Source organism: Pseudophryne corroboree, chromosome 1 (assembly GCF_028390025.1).
Source record: "Pseudophryne corroboree isolate aPseCor3 chromosome 1, aPseCor3.hap2, whole genome shotgun sequence".
In the NCBI taxonomy this organism is placed as follows: domain Eukaryota; kingdom Metazoa; phylum Chordata; class Amphibia; order Anura; family Myobatrachidae; genus Pseudophryne; species Pseudophryne corroboree.
Genome location: NC_086444.1, coordinates 779,590,742 through 779,613,321, shown reverse-complemented (window position 1 = coordinate 779,613,321; position 22,580 = coordinate 779,590,742). Strand labels below are relative to the sequence as shown.

Sequence of the window (22,580 nt, the reverse complement as noted above, 5' to 3'; positions counted from 1 at the left end):
TTTGCAAATTACCAATTTTTACGGTTTATATAATATTATCTGAGGAGTAAGAAAGCACCTTTACCAGATATCTTGATGTTATGGGTAGATGGATATATTAACATTTGCATACAATGCATGCCCAATTTTTATTTGCATGTTTCACAGAAGGTTTCTGTTTTCAGAATTGTGGATCTCTCATGGTCATTGCTCATTACAGCTGCCAGGGAATCCTTGAGACAAGGTTATGGAGGATATTTATCTTGGTTGGACCTCCCATTAGTGTATGCTGGGCTGAACTTTGACCCATGGAGCCTTTTCTGGGACTGCCACTAGATGGATTTGGATAAACACTTCACAGAGTGGTAACATTTATCCCAGAAGACATACTAGGGTTTTGGGGTCCCATTAGGACCTCCCATTGGTGCATGCTGTGCAAAAATTTGACGCACGGAGCCTGTTCTGAGCATTCCAGTGGATGGATTTTGAGGAACACTTCACAGAGTGGTAACATTGGATCCCAGGTGACATACTAGAGGGTTAGGGAACCGGCTGTCCCACCCGTTGGCGTACAGAGAGCAGAACTTTGACACAGTGAGACTTTTCTGGCCTTTTTACTGGATGGATCAGAATGAAAACTGTAATGAACTGTAATAACTGACAGAAATTACCATAATTCTATGACCTGAAATAACTGACTAAAATATCTATAAATCAATGAAATAAAATAACTGAGAGAAATAGAGGTGGTAACACAAAATTGTTGTGTACCTAAAAGCCTTTTAATAGCAACATTAATTAACATAAGGAAAACTTCAAACCTATCTTGCAATGGAAAAGTGAAGAGAAAGAGAAGCTGGGGATCAGGGCTACTGGAGAAACCACAAAAACAAAAATCACACTGGGAAGACACTTCATGGATCTGTTGGAGGAGTTACTAATCTACTAATAAATTATGTTTAATATGTTGACAATTACATGTAACTCATTTACAACTTAATAATTGGAAAATTTAAAACTGGGTAATGACGGGCTCTCAAGCTTTAGGCTTCTGTAATATACGCACACACAAAAAAAAAAAAAAAAAAAAATAATATATATATATATATATATGTATATATATATATATATATATATATATATATATACACACACACACACACACCGACATACAGATGTAGCCATGCTCATCTTTGCTGCGACATGGCTTGCTGTGTGTGTTTGCAGCCGGTGATTGCTCCATTAATTCTATTAGGAATTAATTGCGCAATTGCTGGCTGCAAATAGTCGTAATAGTGGCAGCCTGGCATGCTATGAAGCAAGCCGTGTTTCACCATGTTGCATCGCTCAAGCTGCGTTGGTGACTGTCTCACCATTACAATACATAAGTTAGTTAGCAGGTGAGCTTTAAACCTGGAAGCATAATTTTAATTTGACGCTGATGTGATACTGTAGCAGTGGCCAGGTTTTTAAAAGTTTAGGCAAAAGAGTAGGACTTGCATTGAGATGGGGCACCTTGATGTTGGGCTGCAAGCTTAAATGCATTGTACGATCCAAGCACTAAAACCCCATAATTTACTTAAGTGCTGATAAATTGAGGTGAGTGATCTTACAAATGTGAGTGCTGGGCTCTCTGTATAATATATATATATATATACATATATATATATATACACTGTAAATATACAGTGTATATATATATATATATATACACACACAAATACAAAAAAATATTATATATATATATATATATATATATACACAACTACTAAATACACTATTTATCTAAAGCTTACTACAGTTTGTGGGTTAGGGCAACCTTAATTCACTTGTGTATATTATTAACATTTTCTTATCTCTTCCGTCTCAGGGGGGATTCACATTTTTTTTTTTTTTGGGGGGGGGGGGGGGGGGGCATTTCTTTATTCATTGAGCCACTCTATTGGGTGTGCATTCTATGGATGTGCTGGGATGGTTCTCCTCCTATATGGTGCTGCACATATTTGTAGTTATCTGCACTGATTGTGGAGCACATGGGTAGTGCCAGATTAAGGTCCAAATGGGCCTGGAGCTGAAATTTCCAAAGGGTCTATTATGCGCTGCTGCTGGGGGTGTGACTAATGATGTGGTGGCATGACCAGTGGTGTGGGGGAGTGGTCTGCATCAATGGGCTGTGGCTAGTGCCTTCCTTCAATCACCTTAATTGTCCTCTATGCATCCATTAACCCATCTCTCCCCAATTCATTATCAATCCAGTAGCATTTAGCTACTGTAGCATTTAGCACATTCATCCACCCTATCAGCTTCTATAAATCTTCCCACACACAGCAGCATCCATTACTACACACATTGCAGAAGCCCTTATTATACACATCCAGCATCCGTTACCACACTCACACAGCAGCACCTCTTACTACACACACTGCAGAACCCCTTACTACACTCACATGCTGCACCTTACTACACACACAGCAGCACCTGTTACTACACACACAGCAGCACCCATTAACTACCCCCACCTAGAACTCATTACCCATTCATTAATCAATTTCAACATCCCAGTGTCCACTAAAATTCACCTCCCCACACAACCACCTAAACACACACACATAGTACACACTACACACACAAAATGTAGACACACCCACAACCACCACCACCACCACCACCACACATTAACACACACAGAAACACACGCACAAAGTACACACACACAAAGTACACACACACACACACACACACACACACACACACACACACAACCACCACCATATACAATATATATATATATATTTATATATACACACACACACACACACACATATAAAGTATATACACACACCACCACATACACACACACACACACACACACACACACACACAGTACACACATCACATGTACACACACAAAGTGCACACTACACACACATGAAGTACACACACTCCCACATATACAAACACACAGTACACACTATACACACATACATTATATACACACACAGTACACACCCACAAAGTGTACACACCCCCACCCCCACATTTATACACACAGTACACACTACACACGCATATAGTATACATACATATAGCACACACACCAGACATACAGTACCCACACATACTGTATACAAACACAGTACACACAAACAATATACACACAAACTGTACAGTATGCACACATACAGTATATACTCAGTACACAAACCACACATACAGTACACACTCATATAGTATACACCCCACACATACAGTATACACACATACAGTATACACACACAGTACACACACATACAATACCCACACACATGCAGTACACACACACCACACATACAGTATACATACACACATACAGAACACACACACACACCACACTTACAGTGCACACACACTACACACACACCACACATACCGTATGCACACATCGAGCATACAGTACACACACTGTACATACACATACAGTACACATACATATAGTACACACACCACACATATAGTATACACACAAACAGTATACACACACAGTACACACACATCACACATACAGTATACACTAGAAATGTGCACCGGAATTTTTTTGGGTTTTGTGTTTTGGTTTTGGATTCGGTTCCGCGGCCGTGTTTTGGATTCGGACGCGTTTTGGCAAAACCTCCCTGAAATTTTTTTGTCGGATTCGGGTGTGTTTTGGATTCGGGTGTTTTTTTCTTCAAAAACCCCTCAAAAACATCTTAAATCATAGAATTTGGGGGTAATTTTGATCCTATAGTATTATTAACCTCAATAACCACAATTTCCACTCATTTCCAGTCTATTCTGAACACCTCACAATACTATTTTTAGTTCTAAAATTTGCACCGAGGTCGCTGGATGACTAAGCAAAGCGACCCAAGAGGGCGGCACAAACACCTGGCACATCTAGGAGTGGCACTGCAGTGTCAGACAGGATGGCACTTAAAAAAATTGGCCCCAAACAGCACATGATGCAAAGAAAAGAGAAAAAGAGGTGCACTGTGGTCGCTGAATGGCTAAGCTAAGCAACACAAACACCTCAATATCACAGGAATTATTTGTTCTAATCAATAATATTATTGGTCCAAATCACTGGAAGAAAATAACAAAATCACTGGAATTATTCGTTCTAATCAATGGTATTATTGGTCCAAATCACTGGAAGAAAATGACAAAATCACTGGAACTATTCGTTCTAATCAATGGTATTATTGGTCCAAATCACTGGAAGAAAATGACAAAATCACTGGAATTATTCGTTCTAATCAATGGTATTATTGGTCTAAATCACTGGAAGAAAATGACAAAATCACTGGAATTATTCGTAAACATTTGTAGAAAGTCGCTGCTTTCTGATTACAGAAATGCTCAGATATTCCTGCGAATCCACAATCCCTTCCCAGAGGAAAAAGAAATTGAGAAACCGTTGTTTGAGAACGTTTGTTCTCTTTCACTTACAAAGGAACAAACCACTTTCCAAGAAGACTGACGTTTTTGGGATTATAGAGACATAATGTTTTTGAATATAAATCCTAAAGCAAGTGGTGTATTAGAGCAAAAGAGTGCAAGAGACCAGCCATGCAGTTTCTGAAATATTATGACAAAATGTTACTGTATTTCATAAGCACTCATTCCTAACTCTGCTAAGTACTGTTTGGTATACTGTATCTGGCTTCCATGAGGTAGTTGTCCATTATTTCAGCTTCCATTTACCTTTTTGAAAGCGGTAGAAGTTATTGATTCTTTTTTTTTATTTTTATTTTCCCCTATTTTTAATTTTCTCCTGCATAGCCCAGTAAAATGTTGCAATGTTAAGTATTTACTTGTGCCTTCTGGGGGTCCACTTCTTCACCAAACCCAGCCAAATCTCATCCTAACCCTCTGTTCCACGTTCTCTATGTACCCCATCTGTGTCACCCATGTCTGTCTACCCCTTCCCTTTAGTTTGTAAGCTCTCACGAGCAGGGCCCTCTTCCCTCATGTGCTTATCCTTTGTCTTACTTTAATAATCTTCAACTGTACCACATCCAGCAGTCTTCTGCCACCTGATACTTATTCCAGTGTCATCTGCTGATGTAACTATGTGTATTTACCCTGTACTTGTCCTATACTGTCATCAACTGTAAATTGCTGTTTTCCTGTTTGATTATTTATGTACTCTGTACTTGGGTGCTGCAGAACCCTTGTGGCGCCATATAAATAAAGGATAATAATAATAATAATAATATAGGGTGTATAATCCCCAGGTGTATCTCACACATCACACAGTACAGTATATAGGGTGTATAATCCCCAGGTGTATCTCACACATCGCTCAGTACAGATTACAGGATGTATAATCACCAGGTGTATAACACACGTCGCACAGTACAGTATACATACTGGTCACAACAATGCAGCAGATATTGAGCATTGATCAGGATACTAGAAGTGACACAGAGCTGCAAGATACAGCAATGTCCTACTGTACTGTACTATATATGTATACTGCTGGTCACCAAAATGCTGCACTGTCCTACTATATACTGCTCACAATAATACAGCACAGATATGGAATGGATACTTGCAGTGACACAGAGCTGCAAGATACAGCAATGGCCTACTGTACAACTATATACCGTTGGTCACCAGAATGCTGCACTGTAATACTATATATACTGCTCACAAAAATGCAGCACAGAATTGGAATGGATACGTGCAGTGACACAGAGCTGCAAGATGCTACAGCAATGGCCTAATGTACTGTACAACTATATACTGTTGGTCACCAAAATGCTGCACTCTAATACTATATATACTGCTCACAAAAATGCAGCACAGATATGGAATGGATACTTGCAGTGACACAGAGCTGCAAGATGCTACAGCAATGGCCTAATGTACTGTACAACTATATACTGTTGGTCACCAAAATGCTGCACTGTAATACTATATATACTGCTCACAAAAATGCAGCACAGATATGGAATGGATACTTGCAGTGACACAGAGCTGCAAGATACTACAGCAATGGCCTAATGTACTGTACAACTATATACCGTTGGTCACCAAATTGCTGCACTGTAATACTATATATACTGCTCACAAAAATGCAGCACAGATATGGAATGGATACTTGCAGTGACACAGAGCTGCAAGATACTACAGCAATGGCCTAATGTACTGTACAACTATATACTGTTGGTCACCAAAATGCTGCACTGAAATACTATATATACTGCTCACAAAAATGCAGCACAGATATGGAATGGATACTTGCAGTGACACAGAGCTTCAAGATACTACAGCAATGGCCTAATGTACTGTACAACTATATACTGATGGTCACCAAAATGCTGCACTGTAATACTATATATACTGCTCACAAAAATGCAGCACAGATATGGAATAGATACTTGCAGTGACACTGAGCTTCAAGAAACTACAGCAATGGTCTAATCATGTACTGTACAACTATATACTGTTGGTCACCAAAATGAAGCACACTGAGCACAGATATTTGCAGCACACAGAGCACAGATATGGAGCTTTTCAGGCAGAGAACGTAGATATTGTCAGCACACTGAGCACAGATTACGGAGCTTTTCAGGGAGAGAACGCAGCCACGTCCTCTCCGTTCAATCTCCAATGCACGAGTGAAAATGGCGGCAATGCGCTGCGCTTTATATAGAATACGAATCTCGCGAGAATCCGACAACGGGATGATGACGTTTGGGCGCGTTTGGGTTAACCAAGCAAGGCGGGAAGATCTGAGGCTGCCTCGGAACCGTGTAAAATAGGTGAAGTTCAGGGGGGGTTCGGAGCTCGAGGAACCGAACCCGCTCATCTCTAGTATACACACGCTAATTGATGCCACTAAACAAGAAGCCATTAAACTTACCAGGCTTCCTGCATCAGAAGCAGCTACCGGTGCAGCCTGGGGGACTGTGAGTGACAGGCTCAGGACCCTGAGTGAAGGAGAGACTGGAGGTGAGGAGTGGCCACCAAACTGCCTACATGGATCTCAGGTGAGAGTGCTGGAGCCGGAGGAGGAGATGCATGGGAGAGAGGATGGGCACTGGCAGTCTGTGACAAGAAAAATATTTTTCCTGTCACTGCTGTCACTCCTATGGGACTATTTTCAATGGGAGGCCTAGAGCTGCAGCTCCATCCACCCATTGTTAATCCAGCCATTGTTAACTTGATTTTAGAGGTCAAGAGAGAATTTTGCGAGTTGAAGGCCATTGGCCTGGTGAGGTGATTGTGGCCTGGAGATAACACCTCATCAAGTGTGGAGGGCCCAGAGCAAAGGTGTCTGCATAATGATTCATGCTGACATTTCTCAGTTTGGAGGTTGTGTTATATAGTATCCTCATTTAAAGTTTGACTGTGGGTAGCTTTACTAGGGTGCATCTGAGCAAGGAGGGTTTGATGGAATTGTTTTGCATTTTGTCAGCTTTATGGTTAATGGGGTGCTGCATTATCCATGGGCATCTTTGTGATGGCAGAAAAGTATCATCGTCAGTGGATGCATGTGGCACAGGAGCTGATTGTAGAGTATGCCAGTGTCACAACCCAAGAGGGAGTGCTTTGAGTGGTACTAGTACTGGCACTATCTCTGACTGCTTTTGCTGTCACTTGAATGTGCAGCTGATTGATGTATCACCATTCCTCTTTTTTTAATTTACCAAAATATATTGTGGTAATTATTGTTTGCCAAACCCAAGTGTCTCTGTGGTGATCTCAGGTTAAAATGTTATTTGCTGTTAAGACATTATTGCAAATAGTGGAGCCTCAGCCGAGATTTGGTTTTATCACAATTGATAGGGCTTGATAAATGAACCCTAATATATTTAACTATCAAAAGTCAATATCAAGCTTTTAATAATATATTTAGTATTTCTAATAAATTATTAAAAACATAAAAAACTGTATATAAGTATCAATGAAAAATTAATTCCTTGTTTTACAGCCTTGTATACAGTAAATACTGTACAAAACAATTATCTCCCTGTCCATATCTCTTCAACCAGCTTTTTTTACATTCAAGTGATTTGAAGTGACATTGGGGGTCATTCCGAGTTGATCGCTCGCTGGCTAGTTTTAGCAGCCGTACAAACGATATGCTGCTGCCCACTGGGGAGTGTATTTTAGCTTACCAGAAGTGCGAACGCATGTGCAGCCGAGCTCTGCAAAAACAGTTTGTGCAGTTTCTGAGTAGCTCTGAACCTACTCAGCTTGCGATCACTTCAGCCTATTTATGTACAGATTTGACGTCATACACCTGCCCAGCGAACGCCCAGCCCCACCTGCGTTTTTTCAGACACGCCTGCGTTTTTGCAAACCCTCCCTGAAAACGGTCAGTTGACACCCAGAAAGGCTCCCTTTCTGTCAATCTTCTTGCGGCCATCAGTGCGAGTGAAAACTTTGCTAGAACCTGTGCACAACCACATCGGGCTTTGTACCCGTACATCGCGCGTGCGCATTGCGGAGCATACGCATGCGCAGAAATGCAGTATTTTAGACTGATCGCTGCGCTGCGAACAACGGCAGCTAGCGATCAACTCGGTATGACCACCATTGAACAATACAACTATTCAAGTTTCACATCATTTGTACAGATATTGGCCCTCATTCCGAGTTGTTAGCTCGCAAACTGCTTTTAGCAGCATTGCACACGCTAAGCCGCCGCCTACTGGGAGTGAATCTTAGCTTAGCAAAATTGCGAACGTAAGATTCTCAAAATTGCGAATAGAAATTTCTAAGCAGTTTCTGAGTAGCTCGACACTTACTCTGCCACTGCGATCAGTTAAGTCAGTTTCGTTCCTGGTTTGACGTCACAAACACACCCAGCGTTCGCCCAGACACTCCCCCATTTCTCCAGGCACTCCCGCATTTTTCCCAGAAACCGCAGCGTTTTTTCACACACTCCCATAAAACGGCCAGTTTCCACCCAGAAACACCCACTTCCTGTCAATCACACAACGATCACCAGAACGAAGAAAAAACCTCGTAATGCCGTGAGTAAAATACCAAACTTCTTAGCAAATTTACTTGGCGCAGTCGCAGTGCGAACATTGCGCATGCGCAGTTTGCGGAAAATCGCTGCGATGCGATGAAAAAGAACGAGCGAACAACTCGGAATGAGGGCCATTATTCATTGTCAATAGCACAACCCCTTGCACACATTACATCATATTACATAAACACCCCAATCATTTGCATTCAATATTCTACAGGTCTCATTGCTGTAAACTGTACAGATGCAACGGTCATCTGCAGTATGAAATTCAGCCATGAGTATGCACAAGTGTCACTGCCTTATCACCAGTTACTGTGCCCTGCCCCTACAGAAGTCTTTCCCCACTTCCTCTATTCACTGTTCCCTCTATTCACTGCTGTATTCCTCTCCTGGCCACCCAGTCAATTGCCTATTTCTCCACCAACAGGCCACAATGTCTGTCTGGGATTTCTCCTAGTATATGATGAGGAGTTGGGGAGTTGGGGATTTCTGTTGCACCAGAACTTATTGATAATACTTATTTAGGTACCCCAAATGAAAGTGTATTTGTTAGTGGTATATCTAACCAGGGATGCTGCATCAGACCAATATTGTATAAGCAGAAACAAGGAAAGGAAAAGGTGTTAAAATTGTTCAATTATATTCGTGTCTCAGAACGGTGACATATTGGTTAAAGAAGTAATAAAATGAATGAAAAGAAAAAAATATTTGTGTATTAAAAACTTAATAGTGTATCCAATTTTTATTTGTCTCTTTCATTATCATTGCTCGACTTCACTATACTGTTGTTTTTATCTAAATATCCTATTGGGAATGATTATTAGACTAAATTATTAGGGATTGTTTAATAAGATATTTTCTATAATTTTAGGGGAATAGACAGTAATTGGCTATATTAGCTAATTGTATATCACGAGTACTCAATGTAGTTAAGTATGTCTATTAGTACCAGCAGTGGCGGAACTAGCGAGCGGTGGGCCCAGGTGTGACAAAATGCTTTAGGCCCCTCCCCCTCATCCCATCCAAGTCCACCCCCTCATCCCTGGAGAGGATCTGGTGAGGGCGACCTGCTCAGGGGCAGAGAAATGGATACATAGCAACAGTGCCGTAACTAGACATTTTAGCGCTGTGTGCAAGAAATGGCATCAGAGCCAACCCCCATGTAAAACAGGGGCAGTGTGCATGGGGAAGGGGTGTGGCCACAAACTAATACCAATTCATATAAAGGTGCACAGTAGTCTCCATTATTCAAATTATGCCGCACAGTAGCACCACTACACCAGGTAAAGCCCCTTTTACACCTAACGGCGGACAGATTACCCTTTTTACACATTACAGCAGACAGCATCCACCTTTTACACATAACGGCAGACAGCGTCCCCTTTTTTACACATTATGGCAGACAACGTCCCCTTTTTTACACATTATGGCAGACAGCGTCCCCTTTTTACACATAACGGCAGACAGCGTACCCTTTTGACACATTATGGCGGACAGCGTACCCTTTTTACACATTACAGCAGACAGCGTCCCTTTTTTACACATAACGGCAGACAGCGTCCCCCTTTTTACACATAACGGCAGACAGTGTCCCCTTTTTACACATAACAGCACATTACGGCAGACAGCGTACCCTTTTGACACTTTACAGCAGACAGCGTCCCTTTTTTACACATAATGGCAGACAGCACCCCCTTTTTTACACATAATGGCAGACAGCGTCCCCTTTTTTACACATAACGGCAGACAGCGTCCCCTTTTTTACACATAACGACAGACAGCGTCCCCTTTTTTACACATAACGGCAGACAGCGTCCCCTTTTTACACATAACGGCAGACATCGTCCCCCTTTTTACCCATTATGGCAGACAGCGTCCCCCTTTTTACACATTAAGGCAGACAGGAAAGAAAGAAAGAAAGAAAGAAAGAAAGAAAGAAAGAAAGAAAGAAAGAAAGAAAGAAAGAAAGAAAGAAAGAATAAATTTAACTTACTGTCTCTGCTGGCAGTCAGGCTGCTCGATGCAGCAGCTTCTGGCAGAGATCCCGGGCATGGGAGAAGGAGGAGGAGTTAGGGGAAGGAGGGAGCCGCAGCAGCACAACGTTATTGGTGGAGGCACTGCTGCAGCTGTCTCTCTCCTTCACCATAGGCTGTCCTCCGCCGCTGTGAATGCTGGGATGCGCTTCCCAACATTCACAACGGCGGAGGACAGTCTATGGTGAAGGAGAGGGACAGCAGCAGCAGCGCCTCCACCAATTACACAGCGCTGCTGCGTCTCCCTCCTCAACCTCCCTCCTCCTCCTTCCCCCCGTGGCCACTGCGCTCCTCTCCTCGGTGGGCGGCTGTGTATTGCGGGCGGCGGTGGCCCGCAGTACACAGTGGCATGTAATGAGTCATTTTGACACATTACATGCCGCGCTGCTTTGTGCCCCTTGACAGTGGCAGGCCCCAGTGCAAGGCACAGCTTGCACTGGCAGTAGTTCCGCCACTGAGTACCAGGGATAAGGTAATTGTTGAGCAATTATTGGTCCTGCAAGTGTAAATAATGTACACTATTTATTGAACTTAGTAAGCAGATACTGGGGGTGAGGCTCACTATAGCATGTCTGTTGTTATTACCAATAAGTTTTATTTTAATTTATTTTGGGTGAATAAATTATCACCTATACAGTGAGTTATCTCTATATGATTGATTACCAACGTTGCTTTCAATCGGTGACTTGGTAACCAGTTGTTCTAATTTCTACTAATTCTGTTTAGATCAATTTTAGCAGTATTATACTCTGTGTTCCATTATTATATTAAACATGCACAGGAATATTATGTTCCATGTTTTATTATTCCATATACCAGGCACTGGAGAGAGGTCTCACTATTTATAAATACGCCTGTTAGAACTATCCGATTCTTCAGGATGTGAACATTATTTATCATTCCAACTGCTCTAGTAGAACTCAATTGACACCTGTGAATTAATTTAATTCATTACCATTGCACAAAACTCCTACAGATGGAGCCATCTTTATCTTGGCCTTTAATAGTATTAACTGAGCCCCTGCTGATGACTTAATACCCTGATGTATTGTTCTCTCTGTATTGTATTGCAGCTGAGAACAATAGATGAAAGGCTTATGCTAATAAACCATGGTGTGCCTAGGCGCAGCAGAGAAGCCAAGATAAACGTGGCTCCATCTGTATGTATCTATACCACTGGTTACCAAACTTTTTTGAATTACGGTGCCCTAGAATATCAGAATTTTTTTCACGACACCCCTAGGCCAAACTATTTTTATTGAGAAATTTAGCAAGAAATATTACATTAAGTAGATCGCGTTTGTATGTCATCCTTAGGGTCAGCTGTGTGGTGAAGGACAAGATTTGCTTCTGTTTGGCCACATATTTTATGACTGGCAGCCACCAGCACTGGTTTTGCCTATTATATTGACCATGAATAATTTGAATTGGTCCTGGACCACCAACCCAGGGCACCCCTGCAAGTGTCCCGAGGCACCCCAGGGAGACACGGCACACAGTTTGGGAACCTCTGATCTATGCTGCTTATCTGGATGCATGTGTGTTTGAGTTTTGAATGTTGCTTGTGTATGTTATGCCAAATAGCAAAATGGAAAGTACAAGTCATCTTGTGGTATATCTCTATCATATTTGCTGTGATAAGGTCAGGACATTTTTGATAACTGCAAAAAAAATTTTTAATTTTTGTCAGTTGCGATTATAATTCACCTTTACATACCTCCAAGTAAAGCACCTTTTATAGTACGTCCTGAGAGAACCAGCATTGGATCAAATGAGAGCTTTGCTTGTGAATCAGCCAATCCAACAATAACTGTAATACCAGCACTGAAGTGAGTAGACTGAAGTGCTGAAACCTGTATAAAGACACATGCAGAGAATAGAAGAAAGGGTTTGATTCTTGCTTCAGTTTCTAATGATACATTCACTAGCAGCAGCTTCTGCAAGCAATGCTTAATGCAATTAAAGAAGGAATGATATTAATTGTAAAAAAATTGCAGGTTATTCCATTTTTATGAACGTTATACAAAAATATATTTATTTATACATAAAGGTTTAAAGGCAGTCTTATGGTATAGAGGGAATAATTCAGAGTTGATCGCAGCAGCAAATTGGGTTAGCAGTTGGGCAAAACCATGTGCACTGCAGGTGTGGCAGATGTAACATTTCCAGAGAGAGTTAGATATGGGTGGGTATTTTGTTTCTGTTCAGGGTAATACAGGCTATTTTTACACTGCAATTTAGATTTCAGTACGAACACACACTACCCAAATCTAATTCTCTGCACATGTTATATCTGCCCCCCTGCAGTGCACATAGTATTGCCCAACTGCTAACAAATTTGCTGCTGCGATTAACTCTGAATTAGACCCTAAGGACAAAAATAATTAAGCAATATTCTAAATGTCACCTAGGAGGAAGGCAGAATGATTATCTTTAAAAGTAGCAGAGTTCTTAAAGTTTACCCAGCAGAACCAAGTCTCACAGACAGCCTCATGCGTATCATCTGCAGAAGTCATAACATTGTCCATGTCCATTAAGAAGTCTGGAGGAGAGGAGGAGCACCAGTGAACCAGAATAATGGATTTGGGAGCATTATTCAAGTTGTACAAACGAGAGGCCTTACATTTTGATATAAGCATTGATGACAGATGAAAGAGCAAAAAGAAAGGATCAGATGTAAGTGCTTCCCCATGAAGTTTGCTAAGAATTGGATGACATTGCTCCAGAAAGGTCTGATAGTAGGACATTGCCATCATATGTAAAATGGGGTACCAAGAGCCAAAGAACATCTCCAATAGACATTGGAAACACCAATATGATTCTTACATGAAGTATCGGGGCACCAGTACCATCTGGAAAATAATTTATATTGAGTTCCCATCACGCAAGCACTATGTGAGCTAGCGTGGACTAGTTGGAAGATGTTTTCCCATTTTTCCTTACTCAACTCCTCACCAATGACCATTCCCTAGTTTAAATGAATTGTGGCAGAGCAAATCCAGTTTCTGTTAACAGGAGATTGTACAAAAGGGAGAAGGTATGACTCAGGGCACAAGGGCTTAGATACAGTATGCAGTACAAAGGGAGTAAGATCTCTACAAAGAACATGGTAGAGCACGCAGTGTGTGTAATAAATGACAAATCTACAAGTATCTCCACTCCTCAACATGGGGGATGATCCACTTGGCACGATATCACTTAAGGAAATTATACCACTCACACCCCCAGCTGTCCAAAGAAAAAGACACCTGCCGTGAACCAATGATGGAATGCCCTGAAGCCCGAGCCTGGTGGAAATTGGTCATTTGAGAGAGAGGATACAAGAGGGGAGGCTGCCGATGAGTCAGAATATTTGTTTTTGAGAGATTTCCAGCAGGAAAGGATAAGAGTAATGGTCAGATGTGAAAATTTAGGAAGAATGGGAATCCATGGGTCTATACATGTAGGAAAGTCCAATATATAGAGTCAAGAAGTAGAATCAATTATGAATAACTCCTGTTGCACTGTAGGCTCCGAGGATTCAATAAATATTCCAATTTACTAGAGCACCTCTCAAATATACAATTTCTTGAAGGTCTTGTTTTAATTCAGTGAGTAAAGGAGGTGAGGAAGATATCCATTTGTGAAGGATTATTCTTTGAGTGCCTGTCAAAATAACTGTTAATAGGGGGAAAAGTTTAAGATAAGGGTGTGTGAAAGTCCCACGAATCCAATTGTTAAAGTAACAGTACAATATGGATATTGGCTCTTTAGGAAAACTCTGTCCAGTAATCATTTTAACATATGCCAGAACCTTATTCCAAAAAATGGTACATTTTTCTACATTCCCAAAAACACTGGTGGAAAGTAGCATTATCATGTCTACTTTTCAAGCAGGAGCCCGAATCATCCAATACAAATGTTTCCTCTGAGAGGGTGATATATAGGACCTGTTAAGTAACTTATGGATCTATTCAACATCCCAAAACATTTTCACCTACTTTTGAAGAAATGAAGTTACAGACCAATTCATCATCCATGCAGGAAAAATCACTTGTATCTCCTGGTTACAATTCTGCCTCGATTATTTCCACAGTCCCTATATTTTAATATGGGAACATGGAAATTATGTAATTGTGAGTGTTAAGGAACACCATCCTGAGATGGCGTATAGCCCCCCCATTAGTCTTCACAAGCTGCCATGTACACAGCAGCTTGTGTAGCAGATGGATCTTTTTAGATCCTTCCCCGCTGTGTTCATACTGTCTGCTGCTCTCCACTTTGCCTCCAGCCTGTCCAGGGGTTTCAGACTCTGAGCACCACATGCTGAGTTCACACAGATTCCTCCAGCACTCCTACATCTGGGAGCACAGAGATCAGGAACACAGCATGAAGGGGATACCAGAAAACCAGAGGGTATTGACAGGGAGATTGTAGGATTAGGGAGCTTTCCAGACAATTAGTAAAATTAACTAAATAAACCCAGCTTCACCGAAGCACAAACTTATTATAAAAGAGCTGTAATAGTGTTTCCAGTAGACAACTAGTTAAATTGTCTCATTACATTTTAATGCAAATTTATGAGTGTGTGCTAGAATTCACATCATTTAGCGCTCACTCCTAAAACATGTAAACAATGTGAAATGCTCACAGGCAAATACTGCAGACTGGTGGAGACAGCACAGCTAAATGGGAAAAGTAATACAATTCCAAAAATTTGACTCTGCAGAAAGAGCAATTTTTTAGAAATAATACTTTAGTTAATAAGGCAAGATTAATTCCTCCAAAATGCTGATTGAACTAGCAGCAAGTTCAAAACTTAATTATCATCTGTCCCTTATTTAACATGATGAATAGACCCATTAATATATATAGATGTGTTCTCATGTATCTAACCTCAGTATGCCATGCATTGCGAGTTGCCTGGCATAAGTGAGCCACCAGGACCCGTGCAACTCTGCTAGCATTGGACTTTTTGCTGAAAATGCATGATGGAACTTGTACTGCAAAAAAGCTGTGGCTGCTACATTGTAGCACTTTATATACAGATTCAATAAGTTGTTAGCTACAGGAGTAATTCCAGAGGACTGGAAAAGAGTGAACGTAGTCCCAATGCACAAAAGTGGAATCAAGGAAGAAGTAAGAAACTACAGACCAGTGAGTCTTACATAAGTAGCAGGGACATTGGCCCTCATTACAAGTTGATCGCTCGCTTGCTACTTTTTGCAGCCGTGCAAACGTATAGTTGCCGCCCACGGGGGGGGGTGTATTTTTGCTTTGCAAGTGTTCTATCGCATGTGCAGCTGAGCGGGACGAAAAAGTTTTTTGCAGTTTCTGAGTAGGCCTGAACTTACTCAGCCCTTGCGATCACTTCAACATGTCCGGTCCCGGAATTGACGTCAGACACCCGCCCTGAAAACGCCTGGACACACCTGCGTTTTCCCTACCACTCCCAGAAAACGGTCAGTTGACACCCATAAATGCCTTCTTCCTGTCAATCTCCTTGCGATCAGTTGTGTGAATGAATTCGTCGCTAGAAGCATTGCACAGCAACGATGGTGTTTGTACTCGTACGATGCACGTGCGCATTGCGGTGCATACGCATGCGCAGTAGTAACCTGCTCGCTGCGCTGCGAAAAATGGCAGCGAGTGATCAACTTGGAATGAGGGCCATTGATGGAAAAACTCTTAAAATAAAGTGTTGTAGATTATCTCAAATCCAGCAATTTACAGGATCCCAAACAGCATGGATTCACTGGGGTGAGATCATGTCAAACAAACCTTATTGACTTTTTTTTAACTGTGTGACTAGAGTGATGGATAAAGGGAGAGCCATGGATATAGCTTATCTAGACTTTAGTAAGGCTTTTGACACTGTCCCACTTTGCAGACTGCAAAATAAACTTGAAAGCTTGGGATTGGATACTATGATGGTTGAATGGATAAGATCTTGGGGGGTCATTCCGAGTTGATCGCTCGCTAGCTGTTTTTTGCAGTGCTGCGAACAGATAGTCGCCACCTATAGTGTGCGATCGCATGAGCAGCTGAGCACTACAAAAAAGTTTTCTGTAGTTTCTGAGTAGCTCAGAACTTACGCAATCACTTTAGTCTGTTCTTGCCCAGAATTGACGTCAGACACCTGCCTTCCAAATGCTTGGACACACCTGCGTTTTTCCAACGACTCCCAGAAAACGGTCAGTTGACATCCACAAACGCCCTCTTCCTGTCAATCTCCTTGCGATCGGCTGTGCGAATGGATTCTTCGTAAAATCCATTGTTCAGCAACAATCCGGTTTGTACCCGTGCGACGCACCTGCGCATTGTGGTGCATGCGCATGATCAGTTAGGACCTTATCGCAGCGCAGCAAGAAATCCTAGCATGCGATCAGGTCGGAATGACCCTCCCTGGTTGCAGGATAGAAAACAGACATTTGTAGTAAATGGAGTGCATTCACAGGAGGGAAATGTTACCAGTGGAGTACCCCAGGCATCTGTACTTGGACCAGTGATTTTTTATATCACTATTGGTGACATTGCAAATGGCATTAAAGGGAAAGTATGCTTTTTGCAGATGACACAAAGTTATGTAACAGGGTAGACAGCCCAGGAGGGGTAAAACAAATGATTGAGGATCTAGGTAGACTAGAAGAATAGTCAAGAGTATGGCAATTACAGTTTAATGCCAAAAAATGCAAAATAACGCACTTGGGTCTCAAAAATCCAAAGGCTAAATACAGTATTAATGGCACTACACTGGAAACTACTGAGTAGGAAAGGGATCTAGGAGTCACCATTTCAGGTGACTTAAAGGCAGGTAAGCAATGTAACAAAGCAATGAGGAAGGCTAGTCAGATGCTTAGTTGTATGGTGAGAGGAATCAGCAGCAGAAAGAAAGAATAAATAATGCCACTGTATAGGTCATTGGTACGGCCTCATCTAGAATATTGTGTTGAATTCTGGAGGCCATATCTTCAGATGAATATTAATACATTAGAGACTGTTTAAAGAAGGGCAACTAAAATGGTGCATGGTCTACATCACAAAACATACCCAGAAAGATTAAAAAAATCTCAACATGTATAGTTTGGAGCAGAGAAGGGAAAGGGGGGACATGTTAGAAACTTTCAAATATATCAAGGGTTTTAACAAAGTCCAGGAGGGAAACATTAATAAAATAAAGAGAAGAAATAGGACACAAGTACATGCACTGAGACTGGAGGGAGGTAGGTTCAGGGGAAGTTTGAGGAAAAATTACTTCACATAAAGGGGAGTGGACAAGTGGAATAGCCTCACATCAGTGTTAGGTGCCGCGATCCGCGGCGCCGCTCGGTCTGCTTCCGAGCGACGCTCACGGCCGCCGCACCTCCCTTCCTGCCCGCCCGGCGCCTAGCAACGCCAGGACGCCATGCGTGCTGAGCCGCAGGGTCCATGGCAACGCCAGGACACCGTGAGCGCTGAGCCGCCGGGTCCCTAGCAACGGGGACGCCACAGACGAACCACGTTCCCCGTTGCTTCCTATCAATCTATACACCTGTTAGCTCTGGTCATGCAGCAGGGCAGCTGCACGACATTACTAATTAAGCTTCGCTGCAGCTATTGGAGGTCTCCCTGTTATATTCTTCCTCACTACCTGGCACAGACGCCGGTGATAGCTTCCTGTATGCTGTTCCTGCCTTGTAACGTCTGTTCCTGGTCAGCTGTATCTGGTCGATCCTGCTCTCTGTGCTCCTGAGTCCTGGAGTTCTGAAGCCGGTCCTGGGAATCCTTCCTATTCAAGTGAACCTGTTGCAGTTATCTGGGGGTTCTCGTTTGTTCGGGTTCTCTCTCGGTTTCGTGAGTAGCGGCTTCTGCCTCGTGTTGCGGCCTAGGCCGCTTAGTCCTTTTGGTACTTTTTGTATTGGTGGTTTTTGCGGAGGTTTCCGCTTTCCACTGTCCTCCCCGGAACTCGGCGGGGCCGTGTGGGGGAGTGGACAGTGATATCTTTTGTTGTTCTTTTCCTTTGGCGGCGTGCCGCACATATATTTAGTTTTAGGGTAGTTGTTATTATCCTGTCTCGGTTCACGCTTTGTCTCACTCTAAGACCTGGGGGCATCGGAGTTGGGCAGACCTAATCCGCCCTTCAAACGCGGCTGCCGTGGGCCCAAGAAACCATAGTCACTCAGGCGTGAACTGACCACACGGGTAAAACAACAGAGGTAGGGTGCTAGGGGCTATTCCCGTTCCCTCCCTATTTCAGCGTCACGTCCTGGTGCTCTGGACTCACTTCGCAACATCTTTCTAGTTCTGAGCATCAGGAACGTAACATTATCACCGGCCCAAAAACACACAAAAAAAAAAGTTATTTGTATTTGGTGGGCTTTGAAATTCGGCCTCATGAATCCGGCAGTATTAGGACCGAATCCCAGCCAGCTTTTGGCCAACCAGATTCAGGAACTAACTCAGATGGTTCAGGATCTTACTCTTCGGGTGAGATCGCAGGAAGATCTTTTGCGAGCCTCCCCGAGTATGATTCCAGAACCAAAGATGCATCTACCTGACCGTTTTTCGGGTAACCGAAAGGATTTTTTAAATTTCATGGAAGCTTGTAAGCTTTATTTTCGTTTAAGGCCCCGATCCTCTGGTACTGAGTATCAACGGGTCGGGATTGTGATGTCATTACTACAAGGCGATCCACAAACCTGGGCTTTTGGGCTAAAAGCCGATGATGTTGCCTTGCTAACTGTAGATGCCTTTTTTAAGTCCTTAGGCCTTTTGTATGATGACCCTGATAGGGAAGCGTCGGCTGAGAGCCACCTGCGTGCACTTAAGCAAGGGAAAAATCCAGCAGAGGCGTATTGTACCGAGTTTCGCCGTTGGTCGAACGACTGTGGCTGGAATGACCTGGCCCTGCGCAGTCAGTTTTGCCTCGGTTTGTCTGAAGTTATTAAAGACAGTCTCCTTCAGTACCCCGCTCCAGAGACTCTAGACAAACTCATGGAGCTTGCTATTAATATTGATCGTCGTCTCCGGGAGCGGAGGGCTGAAAGAGGAGCTAGTTTCAGGCATATTCCATGTGTGTATACTTTCCCTGAGGACGTCGAGGAGCCCATGCAAATGGGTCTCTCCCGGCTGTCCCCAGAGGAAAGAACCAGAAGGCTAAATTCTGGTCTTTGCTTGTATTGTGGTGGCAAGGGACATATCGCACGTAATAGCCCGAATAAGCAGGGAAACGCTCTGACCAAGTGAATAGTGAGGGGGTTCACTTGGGTCTGCAGTTAATCTCCTCTAATTTCCTTTGGTAGCCTCAGTTCGTTGGTGTCGGCCTTCGTCGACAGTGGAGCTGCGGGAAATTTCATGGATCTTGGTTGGGCTCAGGCTTTGGGCGTTCCACAGATACCTATGGATAAACGTATCACCATGCACGGTTTGGATGGTGGTCTGCTTTCTAACGGGGTAATCACTCACCGCACACCTCCAGTACAACTGACAGTGGGGGCCCTACATTCAGAGAAAATCGAATTTTACCTTACCCATTGTCCGGCTGTCCCCGTAGTTCTGGGTCACCCCTGGCTTGCCTTTCATAATCCCACCATAGATTGGCAGTCTGGGGAGATTTCCTAATGGGGTCCCTTTTGTGATAAGGAATGTATTTCCCATCCAGTCCAGGTTGCGGCAGTCACCCCAGAACTTATTCCTTTGGAATATCAGGACTTTGCCGACGTTTTCTCCAAAGGTAATGCGGATATTCTGCCTCCTCATCGGTCCTATGACTGTGCTATTGACTTAGTTCCCAGTGTCTCTTTACCTAAGGGGAGACTATATGCCCTGTCTGGGCCAGAAACTACGGCAATGAATGATTATGTACAGGAGAGCCTAAAAAAAGGCTTCATTAGGCCCTCAAAATCTCCATTGAGTGCAGGGTTCTTTTTTGTTGAGAAAAAAGATGGGTCGCTCAGACCATGTATTGATTTTCGGGCTTTGAATAAAATCTCTGTTAAAAACACCTACCCCTTGCCACTGATTTCAGTACTATTTGATCAGCTCCGGACTGCCGTTATCTTTTCCAAGATCGATCTTAGAGGGGCTTACAATCTCATCCAAATTAAATCTGGGGATGAGTGGAAGCCGGCTTTCAGCACACAGTCGGGACATTATGAATACCTGGTGCCGTTTGGGCTGTCAAATGCTCCTGCTGTATTTCAAGATCTTATTAACGACGTCCTTCGCGACTTTCTAGGAAAGTTTGTGGTCGTTTATTTAGACGACATTTTGATTTACTCTGAGTCTTTAGAACAACATATTACCCATGTGCGACTGGTCCTTCAGAAGTTACGGGAAAATCATTTATACGCCAAACTGGAGAAATGTGATTTCCACATCACAGAAGTGTCCTTCCTGGGGTATATTATTTCTCCTAAGGGGTTTTCATGGAACCAAAAAAACTCTAGGCCATCCTAAATTGGGCACAACCCACGAACTTAAAAGCAATTCAGCGCTTTTTAGGGTTTGCAAATTACTATAGGCGTTTTATTCATACCTTCTCTGATTTGGTTGCTCCTATAGTAGCATTGACTAAAAAAGGAGCGGACCCTTCCAATTGGTCGCCTGAAGCCAAGTCTGCCTTTCTGGCGTTAAAGCAGGCCTTTGTCTCAGCTCCAGTGCTCAGACACCCTAACCCGGAGCTCCCCTTTATTGTCGAGGTAGATGCCTCAGAGGTTGGAGTGGGGGCTATCCTTTCTCAGGAAGACCCGGAGTCTCAGGAATTACACCCATGTGCCTTCATGTCCAGGAAATTCTCCTCCGCAGAATCCAACTATGATGTTGGTAATCGAGAATTGTTGGCAGTTAAATGGGCTTTTGAGGAGTGGAGGCATTGGCTGGAAGGAGCTAGGCATACCATTACGGTGTTTACTGACCACAAGAACCTGCAGTATATTGAGTCAGCTAAACGGCTTAATGCTCGACAGGCACGTTGGGCGTTGTTTTTTACTCGTTTCAGGTTTATTATCACCTTCAGGCCCGGTTCCAAGAATACAAAAGCCGATGCCCTGTCACGTTGTTTTCTTCCGGTTCACAACAACCACCCGGCTACTACCCCCATAGTTCCATCGTCTGTCATCCGGGCTGGCCTCACACAGGATTTATTTACACAGCTAGTCCAGCTTCAGCAGCAGGCTCCCAAAGTCACTCCTGCAGATCGTCTCTTCGTCCCTGAATTTCTGAGAGGCACTGTTCTAGCTGAGTTTCATGATAATAAGGTTTCTGGTCATCCGGTTATCACTAAGACCTTGGAGTTAATCTCTCGCTCAGTGTGGTGGCCTAATCTTTCTAAATATGTAAGGGAATTTGTCCGTTCCTGTCAGGTTTGTGCTCAGTACAAGGTATCTCGATCATTGCCGGTCGGGCAACTCATACCTTTAGCCATTCCTCTCAGGCCATGGTCACATATATCCATGGATTTCGTGGTGGACCTTCCTCTTTCAGCTGGATTTCGAGTCATTTGGGTGGTAGTAAACCATTTTAGTAAGATGGCCCACTTCATTGCTCTCCCCCGATTACCCTCTGCTCAAGGGTTGGCAGTTTTATTTCTCCGCCATGTGTTC

The 22,580-nt window shown here is 42.9% G+C and overlaps 1 protein-coding gene across 1 annotated transcript in view; it reads right to left on the bottom strand.

Annotated features, from left to right (window-relative positions):
* The window catches only part of LOC134910178 (alcohol dehydrogenase 1-like), a 243,834-nt gene that overhangs the window by 22,133 nt on the left and 199,121 nt on the right, over positions 1-22,580 (bottom strand). Inside the window, exon 7 of the mRNA XM_063917912.1 lies at positions 12,737-12,872. Within this exon, the coding sequence (XP_063773982.1) occupies positions 12,737-12,872 (136 nt within the window). The remainder of the gene's footprint in view (positions 1-12,736; positions 12,873-22,580) is intronic.